This window comes from Buceros rhinoceros, unplaced genomic scaffold (assembly GCF_000710305.1).
Source record: "Buceros rhinoceros silvestris isolate BGI_N320 unplaced genomic scaffold, ASM71030v1 scaffold3169, whole genome shotgun sequence".
Lineage (NCBI taxonomy): Eukaryota > Metazoa > Chordata > Aves > Bucerotiformes > Bucerotidae > Buceros > Buceros rhinoceros.
In genome coordinates this window covers 21,569-39,558 of record NW_010431933.1, presented here as the reverse complement: position 1 = coordinate 39,558, position 17,990 = coordinate 21,569, and the positions used below count along the sequence as shown (strand labels likewise).

The window sequence follows — 17,990 nt, the reverse complement described above, 5'->3', positions numbered from 1 at the left end:
AGCAGGAATATAGGATTTACACCTGACAAGTAAAGACAAATTAATTGCTAATAAAAATGTATCAGTAATGCAATGAGGGTGCAGTAGTAGTGATCACCAATGCAGAGTGACTTGCCTCAGTTCGTGCATGACTACAATTTCTTACTGCTTATTAATATTGAAAAAAGATATGTTGGATCAATATACTGAAACATAAGCTTGCAGACTTGCCAAAAGGCAGGAAACATAGCAAACATTTCTAAGATGATGTGGAATTGTATTCTAGAAAGCATGGACTCCAAAAAAGACGTGGAGAATAGAGATGCCAAGAATCGTAGAATGATGGAACTGTTTAGGTTGGAAAAGATGTTCAAGATCATCAAGTCCAACCATAAACCTAATACTGCCAAATCTACCGCTAAACCAAGACCCTCAGCACCACATCTACACATCTTTTAAATACTTCCAGGGATGGAGACTCCACCATTGCCTTGGGCAGCCTGTTCCAATGCTTCACAACCCTTTCTGTAAAGAAATTTTTCCTCATAGCCAACCTAAATCTTCCCTGGTGCAACTTGAAGCCATTTCCTCTCATCCTATCACTTGTTACTTGGGAGAATGGACTGACCCCCACCTCACTACAACCTCCTTTCAGGTAGTTGTAGAGAGCAATGAGGTCTCCCCTAAGCCTCCTTTTCTCCAGACCAAACAACCCCAGCTCCCTCAGCTGCTCCTCACACGACTTGTGCTCTAGCCCCTTCACCAGCTTCGTTGCCCTTCTCTGAACCTGCTCCAGCACCTCAACATCCTTCTTGAAGGGGGGGGCCCAAAACTGGACACAGTGCTCAAGGTGTGGCCTCAACAGTGCTGAGTACAGGGGGACAATTGCTTCCTGCCGCTGCCTGCCCACACTATTGCTGATACAAGCCAGGAGGACATTGGCCTTCTTGGTCACCTGGGCACACTGCTTGCTCATATTCAGCCAGCTGTCAACCAACATCACCAGATCCTTTTCTGACAGGCAACTTTCCAGCCACTCTTCCCCAAGCCAACATCACAGGGGATTGTTAATATCCAAGCGTAGGTCCTGGCACTTGGCCTTGTTGAATGTCCTACCACTGGCCTTGGCCCATTGATCCAGCCTGTCCAGATCCCTCTGTAGAGCTTCATGACCTTCAAGCATATCAACATATCCACCTAACTTGGTGTCATCTGCAAACTTACTGAGGGTGCACTCAGTCCCCTCATCCAGACCATTGATAAAGATGTTAAAGAGAACAGGCCCCAACACTGGGACCTGGAAAACGCCACTGGTGACTGGCCACCAACTTGATTGAACTCCATTCACCACCACATTTTGGGCCTGGCCATACAGCCAGGTTTTGATCCAGTGAAGTGTATACTCATGCAAGCCATAGGCAGCCAGTTTCTTCAGGAGAATGATGTGGGAAACAATGTCAAAGGCCCTACTAAATTCCAGGTAAACAACATCCACAGCTTTCCCCCATCCACTAAGCGGGTCACCTTGTTGTAGAAGGAGATCAGGTTAGTCAAGCAGGACCTGCCTTTCACAAACTCATGCTACACTGGGCCTGATCACCTGGGTGTCCTGTATGTGCCTTGTGGTGGCACTCAAGATCCTCCCTGCTTAGCCAGGACTGCTGGTAAATGTTGGAAAGTGGCTTGGTGAGCACTATCCTTGGGTAGATTCCATCTGGCCCCATAGGCTCCCCATCCTTGTGTTCCATTTCAGGGGGCTGGGTACCTGGAGAACAACTGGTCTTACCATCCAAGTCTGAGGCAAAGAAGGTATTTAGTACATCAGCCTTTTTCTCATCCTTGGTCACTGTGTTTTCCACCCCTATCCAGTAGAGGATGGAGATTCTCCTTAGCCCTCCTTCTGCTGTAAATGTATTTATAAAAACATTTTTATTGTCTTTTACAACAGTAGACAGATTAAGTTCTACTTATACTTTGACCCTTCTAATTTTATTCCTACATAAACTCACGACATCATTGTATTGTTCCAGAGTTGCCTCCCCCTTCTTCCAAAGGTCATAAACTCTCCTTTTTTTCACAAGTACCAGCCAAAGATCTCTGTTCAGCCAGGGCAGTCTTCTTCCCCACCAGTTCATCTTTCAGCACATAGGGTCTTGTGACTCTAGGAGTTCCTTCTTGAAGGATGTCCAGCCTTCCTGGACTCTTTTGCCCTTCAGGACTCCTCCCAAAGGACTCAGTAATCCAGGTTCCTAAACAGGCCAAAGACAGCTTCCAGAAATCCAAGGCAGCAGTTCTGCTGACCCCCCTCTCTTTAACTTGCAAAGAATTGAAAATTCTATGTTTCATGATTGTTATGCCCAAGACAGTCTCCAACCATGACATCACCCACAAGTCCTTCTCTATTCACAAACAACAAGTCCAGCAGGGCATCTTCCCTAGCTGGCTCATTCACCACCTGTGTCTCCAGCCTTCCTGGACTCTTTTGCCCTTCAGGACTCCTCCCAAAGGACTCAGTAATCCAGGTTCCTAAACAGGCCAAAGACAGCTTCCAGAAATCCAAGGCAGCAGTTCTGCTGACCCCCCTCTCTTTAACTTGCAAAGAATTGAAAATTCTATGTTTCATGATTGTTATGCCCAAGACAGTCTCCAACCATGACATCACCCACAAGTCCTTCTCTATTCACAAACAACAAGTCCAGCAGGGCATCTTCCCTAGCTGGCTCATTCACCACCTGTGTCAGAAGGTTGTCTTCCACACAATCCAGGAACCTCCTGGACTGTTTCCTCTCTGCTGTATTGTATTTCCAGCAGACATCTGGTAAATTGATGTCACCCGTGAGAACAAGGGCTAGTGATTTCGGGACTTCTTCCAGCTGCTTATAGAATATTTCGTCTGTCTCTTGATCCTGGTTGGGTGGTCTATAACAGACTCCTACCACAATATCTGTGTTGTTAGCCTCCCCCCTGATTCTTACCCATAAACACTCTACCCTCTCATCACCATCATTAAGCTCTAGAGTCAAAACACTCCCTAAATACGGGCCTAGCCCACCGCCTCTCCTTCCTGACCTATCCCTTTTGAAGACTTTAATTGCCTGTTCATCATGAGTGTGTTCAAAATGATTATTATGACTTTTGACTTAGGAAACAAGCTCAGTATAGAGATTGTCTTTACTGGACAGAACTAAGGCTCAGCTGCTGATGTCCGTGTCCTTAAGAATTCCCAGCTCTGTTTCACCGACACTAATGCAGACTTGGCTTTAAATCAGCAAGGTGATTAGACTCCACTTTCTCCTTTTTCATTTTCTCTGAAGATGAGTCTCAGAGAGTCTTAAAGCTAAGCGAGTTTAGAGCGTTTCCTTTCCAGAGATGATTTCCCTTTTGATCATAACACTGGGGGATTCAGCCCCTTTCCAGGAAATAAATCATCCAAACAAATCATGGTGCCAAAGTATGTGATGCTGTGAGTGCAGCTATCTGTGACAACAACCAACTTAAACTGGCATTCCTCTTTAAAATATCCTAAAAAGACAGGCAGATCTTCAGAAGATCCTGGGAATTAGCATTTCGGAAGAGATGTTAACTGTACTGTCTTTCACAGAACTCAAGCAGCCACCAAAATCACTACTGTACACAAGGCCTGAGGAGAAACTATAACACAGGGGTTGTTCTGCATTCAGATTCCATATATCTCGTCACAACAGAATCTTGAAAACCTTTCTTGAGAAAATTTAGTACTTCCTCAAACTGAGGCATAATTTTCAGTTCAGAAGTGACAAAGACCTTTAACTAGGAGAGAAGACAACTCCAGTCAGATCTTACTGAGTTACAATCTGTTAAAAATAGCCACTAATCTTCCTTCTGCTTGCTTCCCTCAGAAAAATTATGAGAGCCTCTCAAACCTACATTTGAGCTCTAACAGCAGTTCACCTGCATCATTACCAAAAAAAACAGGGAAAGGAAAGAGAACGTATTTACTGGTAACCTCTGTTCAAGTTCTGGAAGAATGTGGTTACTGGTAACCAATGTTCAGGTTCTGAATGCGACAGAAAGGCTGTAACACGAAACAAGGCCACCTGGGCCCTCTTCCAATGAACCCACTATTTCATAGGTCCCTTGACTGAAATACCCACAGTTCAACAGAAGTAAATGAAAAAGATAAGGGTGAATAAAAAGCTACCTGTGGAAAGAAAGGAAAACATCCAAAATGTTCCTGTTCCTGGAAGAGCATTTTGAATCAGCACTTATTTTTATACACATCAACAACGGTGTACATCTCCTGAGAAGCTGCCTAGACAATCAGGTCTAGAGAAAGGACACCCCCTGAGTTGCAAAGCCAACAGATTGAAGAATTCACAAGATGCTGGGTCAGGGTGTGTGAAGATCTTTGAATCAGAAGGTTTACAGAAACTCTCCAAAGTGAAAGTGCAGTATTGAAGGACAGATATTAAGAAACTGAAAATGAGGAGGATCTTTATTTCACCTCATTTTGCTTTCAGCCTAAGTAAGAACAAGAAAAGTCATGTCTAAAACTTGGAAAGACAGATCTGGAGCCAGATGTACCTTCTTCAGAGCAGAGAAAGAACTGAGGGAGTTGAAAACCTAAAGAAACGAATCATGTCCACTGAAGGAAGCTTCTGGATAAATAGCCAAAACGTTAGCCAAGGACCACAAAAGGAAAGGGCAGTCTTCGTGGCAGATAGAGCAAGAAAGCAAGTGGTCTGGGGAGGTCACTATATCCTGAAATAAAATTAGTAAAAATATTAATTAAGAGAAGAATAAAGTATTAGGGCTTAGGAGCTCCTCTATAAATAGAGCCACGAGACAAAACTGCTTATTTTTGAGTGCAGACAATTTAGAACACTGCAATAATGCAAAATCTCATGCATTAAATACCACATTTTAGGCATGAGGAGTGATAAAGTGTCTAGAGGCTCTACAGCTAAGCCTAATAAGGTTTTAAAGACACCAGATAAGTGCATTGACTTGGAGAACTAAGATACACTGTATTGGGAATACTAAGCACAAAGATTGTTCTCTATTCTGTCAGCCTGATTTTTACTCTACATAACATTATTTTAACAGCTGTCAATGTAATATTGTAAATACACTTCAGAGTACGTATTTTATTGATCCCTGATAGGTTAAATGCACCCATTAACACAATGGATGGTAGCAATAAGACACATTTGTCAGAAGGACTGCATGCATACTCTGCCAGGACACGTCACCCAACACCATTTTGTGAACACTGTGGAAATTCACCGCAAAAGGGTGAAGGGATGGCAGAAAAATTGCTTTCAGGCAGAATTTAATGGAATCTGTAAATTCCACAGCAGAACTTGGGTTTTTAGGTCCCAAATAATCTATGTATTTTTATGATTTAGACCACTTCAGAAATTAAACATTAGCTGTCAAAAAATTTATTGCAGGAATAAATATCTGCTGTTATTTAAGGAATTTTTGTATTTTTTTAAGCCAGCCATACTAATCACTATTGTCTAAACTGATAGCTACTGGCAATGGCAAAGCTCATCACCTGCAAGCTCCCTTGCCACTGCTCTTTTGGGAAAACTATCTTAAGGCAAACAGATGTTTCTGCTGTTTTAAACCAACAGGAAATGGACTGACTTTCTCCCTTTTTCTTTCCTAGAAACAAATACTAGCAAAGAAAAATTCTAGCACAGCTGTACTCAACACTTCCCTTACAACAATACGTCTGTGGGGGAGGCAGGCAATGAGTGGGAACAAACAGGCCAGGGGAAGTGAAATGTAGCATGCAAAAGATGAACACAAAGAATTCATTGAAAAGCCTGTGAGTGGATTATTACACCATAATGTTGCTAGTAATGTAACTAGCAGGATAACAGCAGTGTGATGTACAAGATTTTGTTTAGAGATACGGTCTGAATCCTATCTCAGCTGGTAATGTACAAAACTGAATCAATTATCAGCTGGCAATCTCAATCTCTTCCAAGGGCAAAGATGTTCAAATAATCGGAAAGCTTTATTAGTATCAACAGACTGCAGGTTTGGTGGCCGAGTTGCAGCCTTATCTTCAAGCAAATGTCCTTACGTCAAACCTGGGAAATAAAGTAATATGGTGACATGCAGAATTCTTGCTGTCTTTGTGTGACTAAACCAAACACTTCAATTTTCACTGCTGACAAACCAGCACCTTTTACTCACACTGGAATACCATTGAAGTTATTTCATTACAACCTCAATCATTATAGAAGAAAACAATGAGACAAAACATTGCAGCAAATCTGGTTTTAACTGATTCATGCTGGAATTACAACATTTTAAAGTCATGAATATCTTCAAAATAGAAAAGGCAACTTTTGAGAGAGTGCTAATGCTATGAAATTCTTGCACCAAAACACAAATTCATGCTGCCATCTAATGGTCTAAATCAGCTTCCAGCCGAACAACTAAATTGCTAATTTGAACAATTACTTGCATTACTCTTAGGAATATTCTTTCTTTTCCTAAATCTTAACTCTCTGAGATCTGTATCTGTTGTTCATAATGAAATTACAGTGTATTAAAGGAGAGAGAACCTATTCTAGCCAAACTCTGAAGTTCTATTTCCAAGTAGTTTTTAAGATTTCCTCCAAAAGGGTTTTGGTCCATTTGTCCAAAAGGTTGGGAGGAAGGCAAGGAACGCAGAAAGGAGTTTTTGCAAAGTCAGTCAGCATCACACCTCTTAATCCATAAAATGCAAACCTTAAGGACAAAACTTTGCAACACGGACTGGAAATGCAGGCAAAGTACCTCTGACTAGGCAGCCTTATACCCCATGCCAGAAGTCTGAAGCTGACAACTATAGCAATCCCAGTGCTACCCCACTCTGCCACTGAGGCAGGGGTTTGTTCTCCTGTGACTAACCCAGCTTAACCCAACAGGCTTCAGAGCTGAGGGTTCACTTCACTTGGGGAGTAAGGGCACTGGTGTCCACAGCCTAAGAGCTTTTTGCAGCAAAATACTACTTTGTTCAATCAAGAGCATTTCAGTACTTGTATGCCTCTCCTTAGAACTATTATTACCCAGATATGTTCCTAAAGAGTTTGTTCTTCTGATACTTTTCTCCCTTTCTCCTTTCTGGAGAGAGATTTTTGTCTTTCTTCCAGTCCTTCCATTGCAATAGTCAGATGAATCCCACTATGGCACTCATAAAATTATTACAAATTGACAATAGGATTATTTCTCAGAGTGGGATTCAGCTCTAGATCCAGATGTCTATATTTAGGTCTTGATTTAATGTGTAGAAACTAAGTTGCTGTTACAGTGAGGCTCTGGAGAGCTTCCTGTGAAATGTAGACATCCTAGTTTATAGCACAACAAATAGTACTCTAGACTAGTGATTGCTCTGACTAGACTTTCCACTGGTTATAATGGGAGACTGGGTTACTAGTGCACAGGCAGAGACTATTTGAGGGGCATCTGAGCTTGGATCCGAATCCCACCAGCACTGCAAAGAACAGCGTCTATCTGCCTAAACACAAGCACACAGTACCATCTGAGATGCAGTCACATGATGTGACACAGGACTGATCCATGAAAAGCACAACATTCCCACAAATAGCTGGAGTCCTGGTGGATTACTTGAAATGGTATGATGGTGTGAATCCTGCTTTTAGGAACTGCCTAAACTTCACTATGCAGGGCCGTTTGAAATGGTCTAGGGTATCTTGCTTGGCCTTCAGCTGCCACTCTAGTAAAAGTCTCTTCTAGGTCTTCTGCCAAATCCACTGGTTCCATGCGGATGTCTCAAACACCCTAAAATGTCTCAAGCAGCAGTAGAGGCCTACGTTTAGGCAACTTAGTGTCCTCACATCTGCCACATCTGCTTGGGAAAAAAATCTGCTTTGTACACAGCTGTGCACAAAATCCTCTTGTGTTGCAGATAGCTTCAACTGAGAGCCCCAATAACTGGAATTCAGCAACTGGTAATAGGCTAATCATGCTCCTAGAGTCATGAAAAGACTCCACAGAGTGAACAGAACTTTATTCTTTCCAGGCTACTGGCTGATCTAATCAATACTAGGTCAAAGTCTTTTGGATTCAACAACTCTTTACATTAGCCACTGGACTATCTGTACCCCAAATGAATGAGGCTCCCCACGCATGAGAGGTCTCCTACTAGAAGGTAAACGAGGGTGCTCAGGCAGCGCAGAACGACTTCTACAGGCCAGATGAATTTCAGACTTCATTTTCTTTCTGTAAATTCTGTCACTGGATTGTATAATTGTAGATGTACTTCTAGAGATAGTTTCAACAGATTTTACATTGTCTCCCGCAGTGCAACATACTCACTATCAAAATCTGGATTCTACACCTCTTCTTTTGGCTAGGTTTTCCTTTTTTTTCCCCCATAGGATCATGTAAATTTTGTGAAACACATTAAGTTGAATGAGGATTTAGATTACCTTGCCAAGTACTCATGTCAATTAACACTAGCCTCAAATCTGCTCCCTTTGATGCACCTATCTAATCTTTAACTCAGCATTCATAGAAGAAACAAACTTTTCCATTCTTTCACCATACAGTCATCTGTTAATCTGAACTGAGAATTTTAGTCATTTATCCAATAATCACATGGACTGTTCTCAGTCATTAAATTGGAGAACGTGTTAGTCCACTATGAAGATAGTAGTTGCAGTTGGCCAAGACTGGTCTTCAAACTTCTTTTTGCTATACCTCATTCTTAAAGTGCTGATTCAGTATTTAGGGCACTGGTCCATGGGGCTGATACACATTATTTCAGGAGCAACCAAGCCTAAGCAAATGGTCCAATGCAGCAACTCAGTAGCTAGCAGGGGAGCCACCTAGTTCCTACCTAGTAGGAACTACATGTCCACACAGGGTGATGTCCGGTGCTATGTGGCCAGGAAGGTTGGCTGGCTCCAGAAGAGGCAAGAACATGCTGCTGCTCTATTTCTCTGTCCGGTCTTGCAAACAGCTTTATAAAGAAGCATTCACTAACAGCAAGGAAATAAGTACTCAGAATGACAGGGCTGTGAAGAAAAAGAAAAGGGGGAATGGTCTGTGCATTCTCCCCCAGCTGCTAACAAGAAAGGTGATAATCTTCTCCTTAGTCTGAAGTGTAGAATATATAAGCAGGAAGAAGCAACCATATACAAAATTAACATGAAGGCTCAGCTCAGCAGAAACTGTCAAAAGGCCCAGAAGCTGTGGTTTATCCCAAGGACACTACCACTTTGCATGACATAGAACTACCACACCATCCAAATTCCTCAAAACCAAGCAAGAAACTGCTTTAATTACTTTACTTCCATTCTTTACCTTATCACTGTTTTGTATTTTCTTTGTTCCTATAGTTCACAAGTGTTTTTAACATTGAAATCTTTTTACTTTAAATGAACATTTTGCAAGCTATCTAGAATTTAGTGAGATATTTCAAGGAATTTTATATAATAAGCAAATAACTTTTGAATTATCCAAAAAAAACCAAGGGGTGAGTCTTATGATCTCCTTATACTAATATCCATACTAAACCATCAAAAGCTGCTGTTCAGTTTCTAGTGTTTTTATTTCTTGGCTGAAAACACTTGGTTTAGGTAAGTCTGTAAGACGTAACTTCTGTTTTGTCACATACAGACATTCTATAACTGAAAATACTGTGCGGCAATTAAATTTCAGGAATGACTCTCTTCAGTACTAATTGAAGAAAAAATAACTTATAATAAAACAAACTAGCATTCAATAGCGACAAGGCAAGCTAGATATGACCCTGTAGTCAGAATTGATATCTCATTTTATTAATTGCTCTAATTCAAACAGCCATGTTTTTAATCTTTTTTACATGGTTTAAGCCAACTGCATACTATGCCTTGAATAAAGAAAACTCAAAAAGGACTCCCATCAGGACTGTCTCATCAGAGTGAGACGAAAAAAATTTAAAGCTCTTATCTACATTGCAAAATGAAATGCAGCGTACAGATACCCAACCTACCAGAGACCCATGCTGCTAACTTCACACAATTCAGTTCAACATCACACAGCTCGGGTCAAGATGCAGTGCAGTGGCAATGGCTCAATACTGTTAACAATCCAGAGAGCATTGCATCCACTATCTCAAGTGAAGAGCCAGATTAATACAGCTATACATTAATACAGCTACTTAGCTACTTCTAAGGGGGGAGCAGACTTGCCCTCCACTTCCTAACTTAGCACAGGAAAAGACTTACAAGACCAACACCTTACCCTCCTGTTACACGCTGCCTTAAATCCCTTACCCTCCGCTGTGCTAGAAGTTTTGCATTTGCAATTCTATAGCCTGCCTTCCACTTGCAGCTCTGTAACCCCCCATCTAAGCTGCCTGGCCAGTGTTTTCCAGACTTTCTCCAGTATTCTTCCCCTGCTGTTCTCCCCAAGATGTTATTTTCAAGGCCCTTCACCTGCAAATACTAATACATTGAGAGTGTTGTACATACACCATAGCGTAGTCCTTCACTCCTCTGCCATTTTCCTATGCTTTGCCTGTAGCTTTTGCTATACATTACAGAGACCAATAACATGGACACACAAAACAGCCGCAGTTCAACACCCACCCCAATACAGCACTACCAGCCATCACAAGCAGACTCGGGCAACAAGGAACTTGAGCAGGTCCTGATGAAAAACACAGAATTGCTATGCAGAAGTATTATGGGGAATATGTGCTGCCTGGGAAAGTACACTCAGAGAAGTGTGTTCATCTGGGAGACCCCACCACTTCCAAGCTGGCCACTGGCAAAACTTTCCCCTTTCCCTTTTTTTTCCTCTTCCTCATGCTTTTCTTTTTTTCATTAACATAACTTTTGCCTTCAGTATCAATTTACACCATCAGCTGCAGACCTTGCAAGTGGATCTTTGCCCCTTATTGTAGGGGTAAATCATACGTCGCAAATATTCGGGGCGGACGATACGACAATCTATGTGTGTACACAAGGCCTTTATTAAGATACAATTGCAGCAGACTGCTGCAGCCCCTACACACACAACTTCTAAGTGCTGACTGCTAACTAACTGCGCAGTTTCTCCCTTATCACATCTATTTATAGTTTCTGAGTTATCTTACGTACCCTGGCTGGATTGGTTTCAAGTTCAGTGTCCTGCCCAGAGATGAGCTGGCTTTCCAATCACCCATTGACACAACCTCTCTGTCCCCTCCTAAACAACACGCCTCCTGCTGCTGACTGACAGCAGGCTTACAGGGCTGCTTCCCGGACCGGCCGGGGGGTCACGCCCACACCTTATACGTAAACTTGTTTCAACATTCCCTGTGCAACATGCTGCCCATATAATTATGCTCTACTGCATGTGCGAGTGTAGTTCTTCACATGCTTAGATCAACCTGAGCTGCCCTTCACTTCCAACCACACATTCCTGCCCCCTCTTTGGTGAGGGCACAACGTCTTGTGTGATGGAGGAGGTGTTAAAATACAGTTGTAAGTCTAGGAGTAACTTCTCCCTTCTTCTCCCCTCCCAAATTGATTCATTTATGAGCAGCTCAGCTCCCAGTGCTGGAGCCAGGAATCTTGCAGGGACAAAAAAGTTGGGGACAAAGGATGGAGGATGAATCAGAGCCACCTCAACACAAATCACCTTAGCCTGAAGTGGAAGCTAGCCCACCAACTTTGCGCACAAATAGCAGCTCTTAGACCACATTTCCATGAGTTATTGAAAAGGATCTTTTATGCCACTTGAAACACTAGACTTAACTGGTCTAAAGATATGCCCTGAAATGAACTTAATACTTTATTTTTAACTCAAGTCATTCATCTTGACAGAATCACAATTCCCTAACACGCTTTCCTGATCTTAATCTGTATCTTCACCTATTTGAAAAACACATTTTTTAAAACAGAGATCAGCAAAAGGAATTTAATCACAGTATAAAAGAGAAAAACAGCGTCCAACTGACTAACTGTATTTTGTATCTGTTTTAATAACAGATAATAATCTACAGTCAGAAACTGATGAAAATGAAAAATACCAATTACAGTATATTACCTACATTATTTTTCAAATCTTACTTTTAAACAGTCTGCCTTTATGATCTGCATTTACTTGGGAATTCCGACAACAATTCTACGACCCAACTTCTCAAAATCAGGGGAGGAATGCTAAATATAACATGGCAGTAGAAGATAATAAATGTAACCTATCGTGCCACGGGTACTACAGCACATGCTTTGCATAGGGGACTTTGCTCGCTATTACAACAGATCCAGAATCTGTCTCCAGACTTCCCTCCAGTGAGTACGGGTAGGAGGTGCACAGTGATCCTGAGTGGCAGAGGAGCAGGATCCTGTGAAGCCAGCAATACGCGCTGCAGCCAGCCTGAGCTGGCACAGGCTTTGCCGTGCTGCAGGACCCATGCCCAGCGTGGCTCACAGGCCATGCTGCACAAACTCCTTCCCCACAGGACACATTTGCTGCAAGAGAGGGGCCTGTGAGCAGCTCCCCTCTCGGTCCCACCTGTCTGGCCTTGCCTTTATCTAACAGCACAGCAAGAAGTTTTCATGCGATCATGCCTGACTTGACTGACAACAACAGAGTTGACCCCTTGTAAGAGTCTGGATGACTGGGAAGGGAAGAATCTCTGCTGGGTCCGCAAGGCACCCTGCGCATGGGCCCCAGCCCTGTTCGATGCTACACTGCTCAGGGCTCCCAGCATCTAAAGGGGTGGAGGATTATCTGCACTATTCTCTTCTTATACCATCAGCTCTAATAACTAGCATTTTAAATGATACCTTACAGAGCCTACGTGCCTTCCTTACTGGAATCATAACAGACCAGCACCTCTCAATGCAAAACAAGGTGATGAACAATTATTTCCAACACAGAAGTGCTTCCAAAACAGTCCAACATGGCATGATTCTTTTGTTTCCTCTTTGTATTCGTGTGTGAACTGGTGTATGCACGGAGGGTATGTGTTTATGCAGACAGACAGGCATATCTAGTTATTTACTACTTATTTTTAGTTATTTACCAATTTACTAGTCACAGTATTATTAGCCATCCTGCGTGGGCAACTGCACACAGGTAAGCACAATGTAATAGGCATGTCCCACTCTGCCTGTTTGTTTAGTGATGAGATAAATCAAATACCCTAGGCTACCTAATGCGCCCAGAAAAACAGAAGTTATGCCCTAACATAAGAGCATGGTTCCCATGAAAGACAGTTTCTAGAAAAGCAAACTTACATATTGCACTAGATGTACAAATAATTTTCTATGAAAATAAATAAAATCTTAAAAGTTAACAACTGCCAAGTGTTTTGGGGTTCTGCTTCCACAAAAATGTTTCAGCAACTAAGCTCAGATTCCAGTTTTCCCCAATTTATGTTTTTTACTAGCTTGCATTTTTATATGTTAGTCAAATTAATCCCGTTATAAAAGCAATTAAAATAAATGTAGGACTTCTAAATGTTAACAAAACTCATTTCAGGCACCATAGTTAGCTTAAGTGATGACGTATGTAAGCAGAGACTCACAACAGCAATGATCAATTAAAACAATAATCAGGCACTATTCTGTCGAGTCATGAAAGAGTTTTCTTCCAGGTTACTTTTGCGTGTCTGTCTTTTACAGATGTAGGCATTGTTGCTATGAAAAAAACCTCCAGTCAATCAGAATGAAATGTGAAAACCCTAAAGTTATCACAATTTAAAAATCTGGGAAAAAGTAAAATAAAATTGAAATATTTTCCTTAGGCAACTCTGAAATGCTGCATTTTCATTTAAACTCCTTAATTTTTAAACATTGCTGTAAATTCAATTTCTAGTAAAGAGTAATTTTGAATGAAAAACTTCTTCAGAGTTCATAACCTCATTCTTTTTGAAAATTATGAGATGTGTAAAAATTCATAGGAAATCCATTAAGCCAATCTTTATGAGAAACACGTTTTTCACTGATAAAACATGCTATAAGACATTCCTGCCCTGTTTTGTAATTTTCATATTTTACAGATTACACTTGATATCACTTTGGGAGCTCAAAAAGACCTGACCTAATATAGGTCCTCTGCAGAAAAATAAGGAAAAATGGGAAAAAAACCCCATCTCAGAAAAAGATGTTCTTGGCATTGCAAGTTAATACATGTATTGCCTTAAGTTTCTCTTTGACTATTCCATTAGATACAAATTACATTTAATTCAGGATGAGCTAGAACAGTTTTTCTATCTGTACTAAAACTGCACAAATACCAAAGACAAAGGTGTTTCAAAAATTTAGAACATACTAAAGAACGAAATATTTGGATGGTCAGTTGAGAAAACTGCTCCAGCCACTTAAATTTTCAATTTTTTTATTCTTTAAAAATTTGATGGTTTAAAACTAAAATTTTGAATACTGTCTTGTCAACAATTACTCTAACTTACAACCATAATGACGGCATTGATGGAGAGCTCTGAATATGGGTTTCTAAACCGTGAAATGTGGGATTTTTCCTAACCAAACACTGAGGATTAAGGAACTGAGATATCTGACCAGGCAGAATTGTTAAAAAAAAAAAAAAAAAAAAAAAAAAAAAAAAAAAAAAAAAAAAAAAACAAAACCAAAAAAACCAGAAACCTGACAATGGTTTCAAGCCAATTTTCAAAATGCAGCCCTCCTAATTTTATGTCAAGAATAAGAAAAAAGTACTTCATTTTTAATGATACAGATTCTAATTACGTAACACAACAGCAAAGAAAAGCAAAACCTCTCTCTCAAGTTAATATTCTGCCTCCTCACAGTCTACAGACTGTAACTCCAGTATGAATATTAAAAACTAGAAACAGTTGGTTTACATGTCTTTATTGCCAGTGACATGCTCGGAGCACCTGTCTTTTAGAAGGAGATTATGTGTGTTTCTAAACAAGGCTGTAGAGACTCTCCTTAGTAAATATCTTAGTTTTATTTTACTCTGAAATAACCTAGGAAGTTCATAAAATTTACAACACATTTATAAGCAAAGGATAAAAAAAATCAAATCATGAAGAAAGCACAAACCTCTGATTGTACATGCCCCGGAAATTATAATTTGCTCTGTAATTGGGAACTGGTTTTGGATCTAATGGTCTGTAGATGGCAGGCTCTCCTCTTTTCATAGCCAGACCATTCAGCTCCACTGTTGGAGTTATACTGCCTGCAAAAAACCCAAAGAATATATGTCAGGTACTTCAACTACAAATACTGCAAAACACACAAGCACAACTGACAGGAGCAGCAAATAGAGACCGGTACAACATTTTTTTTGCTCTTAAGTTAAAAAAGAAACGACTACAATGATATTCCAGTTCCTGGAAAAGATAGGAATATAGATGCCAACTTAATCACAAGCAACGAAAAAGAACATTTAAACATTCATCTCAGTGCATTCTCTGTGCAATTCAGTAGATTAATCTTCACATATGAATGAGAAAGTCAGTACTACAATCAAGCTGGTTATTCATCTTTCCAAAGTGCTTATAATACATTATGACACTTTCTGAAACTATAAAAGAACAATGCCTCTTCCTGAGGAATACCATTAAATAAAACCACAAACAGAGCAAGTGAGTATGGAAACAACCAAGCAGTAATAGGCATTACTGCATTCATTTAGTAATCTTACAAGAAGTTAGAAACGACTTATTTGCAAGACTGGAAAACTTTAAGACTACTACTAAAAACTAATGATTTAACGGGAATGATCTAACAAACTGAAAATACAGCTACTGGAAATCAGTGTCACTACAGCCATCTGCTGGTGACAAAGAATACAAAAATAGAAAGCAGCCAGCACTCGCCTACTTGCCCAGTCTCCAAACTGCCAAAAAAACCCCCACACTGTGACTTTATTTATTTATTTTAAAATAAAAATTCAGCTACAGTACTCCCCACTCCTAAATGAGTTAAATGTACATTCCAATAAAAAGGTGTTAATATTTTCTCAAAATACTCTCACAAGACGTTCAAACAAATCTAGACTTAAACAGCTATGATGAATTTGCCAGTCTGCCATTGAGGTTTTATATGCCAAATGATGAAAATTTATATGCAATACTTATTAAAATACCTCTATCAACACCAATTTGTATATTTTCCAGAGCAAGGAGTGACTATGAATTCAACTATACAATAAAAACCAAAAACAATACAACTTTCTTAGAGCAAATTACAGGGTTAAGTGACACAATTTTTAAATTCTGTTAAAACCTATTTCTTTTGTTATCAGCTTTTCCCTTTAAGAATGCACTTTAAGAAGCAAAAAAAAAAAACCAAACAAAAAAAATCAAACAAAAAAAAAAAAAAAAAAAAAAAAAAAAAAAAAAAAAAAAAAAAAAAAAAAAAAAAAAAAAAAAAAAACAAACAAAAAAAATCAAACCTAGAAGCTCAGTAACAGTCTGCAACGGCAAGAATCAAACAATCAAACCTAGGATTCTTTTTTATAGAGGTCTGAGCCTCCTGCTTTCTCAACAGCCAAAGTCATGGTGACTGTGAAGTACAAAGGGTAAAACCAGTGTCCTGGGTCTAGAGAAGCAATGTATTGATCTCCAAAGGTGCAAGAGAATACTACTGCATCACTCTCAAACAATCTTTAATGACTAATGCTCAGGATAATACTCACAAGCTCTAATGGAAACTTACTCCTGCTTTTTTTCCAACATAGGGAAGATTAACTGCAAAATTATTCCATTTTAAGAAAGTGCAGGAAGAAGACTTTTTTTAAAAGGCGAGGAGGGGCAGAGGGAAATAAAAAGAGAAGGGAGAAAAGGGGGAGGGGAAGGAGTTCAAAAAAGAAAAAAGGAAAATATTACTTCTTTTCTCACTGTTTTATATTAGTTTGAAATAAAGTTAAGAACTTATTCTTATTTATTTTATCGAACAATACAGAATAGATCACTGACCAGGTGGCTGAGATGTGTACCTCAGGTGCTGCATGCATAGAAGGCAACTCACAGTAACACCTCAACACAAAGGATGAAAGACACCAATATACATTCTTTCTATTACTCAAACAACAGTTTCTAAAGCCATCTGAAAGCTTTTCAAAAACACAGGTTGCTATGAGGAAAATACAATGCAGGAAATTATCTGTCAAAGTTCTCATGCCAAATCCTGAACATTTTTTTATACCACAGACGCAATTTCACAGAATTGGACTGGGTAAAATTTCCAATTTCATTGGAAAACTAGCTAAAATAAGTCTTCGGGAAAAATGTTTTACTATGGTAATAATGGTCAGTTCAACCTGGTTTTGTCTGGTCTGTCTACTATTGACCACGTAGAATCACTTTATATACATCTGAGCATTATCTAAACAATATATTGACTTACAGTTCAACCATTTGAGGTATACATATTCAAAATTCTCCTGTGCAAACTCACTAGAGGTTCTTCACTATCCTATCACACCTATAAGACAGCTATATTGATTCTCATCCTCCAACTTATATCTTGTTAAATTTATTTATTAGTGAGATTTAATTTATTTATTCAGCAAGATTTAACAAGCAGAAGAAAATGTCATACCTGGATTATTGTTAACATTATTTTTGGGTGGTCTAGGTGTTGGTTTGGGTAGGGTAGTTTCATTCAATGCTTTGCTAGCAGCAGCATGTTGGGCCTTTTTAATACTGCTTCCTTCAGCTTCCCATGTCTGTTCTCCAAGAGTCAGCTGCACTGTGAACATCTTCAAAGACAAAGAACAGGTAAAATGCTGGCAAGATTATCACTGTGGATTAGACCAATCTGTATAAAAACTTCCAGGGCTGAAGAGAAATTGTGCTTTCTTCTTATTATATTCAACTCACAGATAACACATTTGATTCTTACAGAGATCAGTGAGTCCTTATCAGTGGGCAACCTTTAGCCTTTCAAATGACAAATTAAAACGGTAATGCTAATGCCGACAATCAAAGCACAGAATTATATTTAAACCAACCAATAATAACTGCTAACTGATCCTCTGTTCTTAGAAGACTATTCAGGTCAGTTAAGACCACATTTCTTCTTACATTTGAACGTCTTTGG

The 17,990-nt window shown here is 39.8% G+C and overlaps 1 protein-coding gene across 1 annotated transcript in view; it reads right to left on the bottom strand.

Moving 5' to 3' along the window:
- Positions 1–17,990, bottom strand: part of LOC104499989 (double-stranded RNA-binding protein Staufen homolog 2-like) — a gene marked incomplete at its 3' end in the record, with an annotated part of 57,832 nt that overhangs the window by 34,545 nt on the left and 5,297 nt on the right. Inside the window, exons 3-4 of the mRNA XM_010143571.1 lie at positions 17,490–17,649; positions 14,985–15,120 (exon numbers count right to left, since the gene is read on the bottom strand). Coding sequence (XP_010141873.1) covers positions 14,985–15,120; positions 17,490–17,649 — 296 coding nt within the window. The remainder of the gene's footprint in view (positions 1–14,984; positions 15,121–17,489; positions 17,650–17,990) is intronic.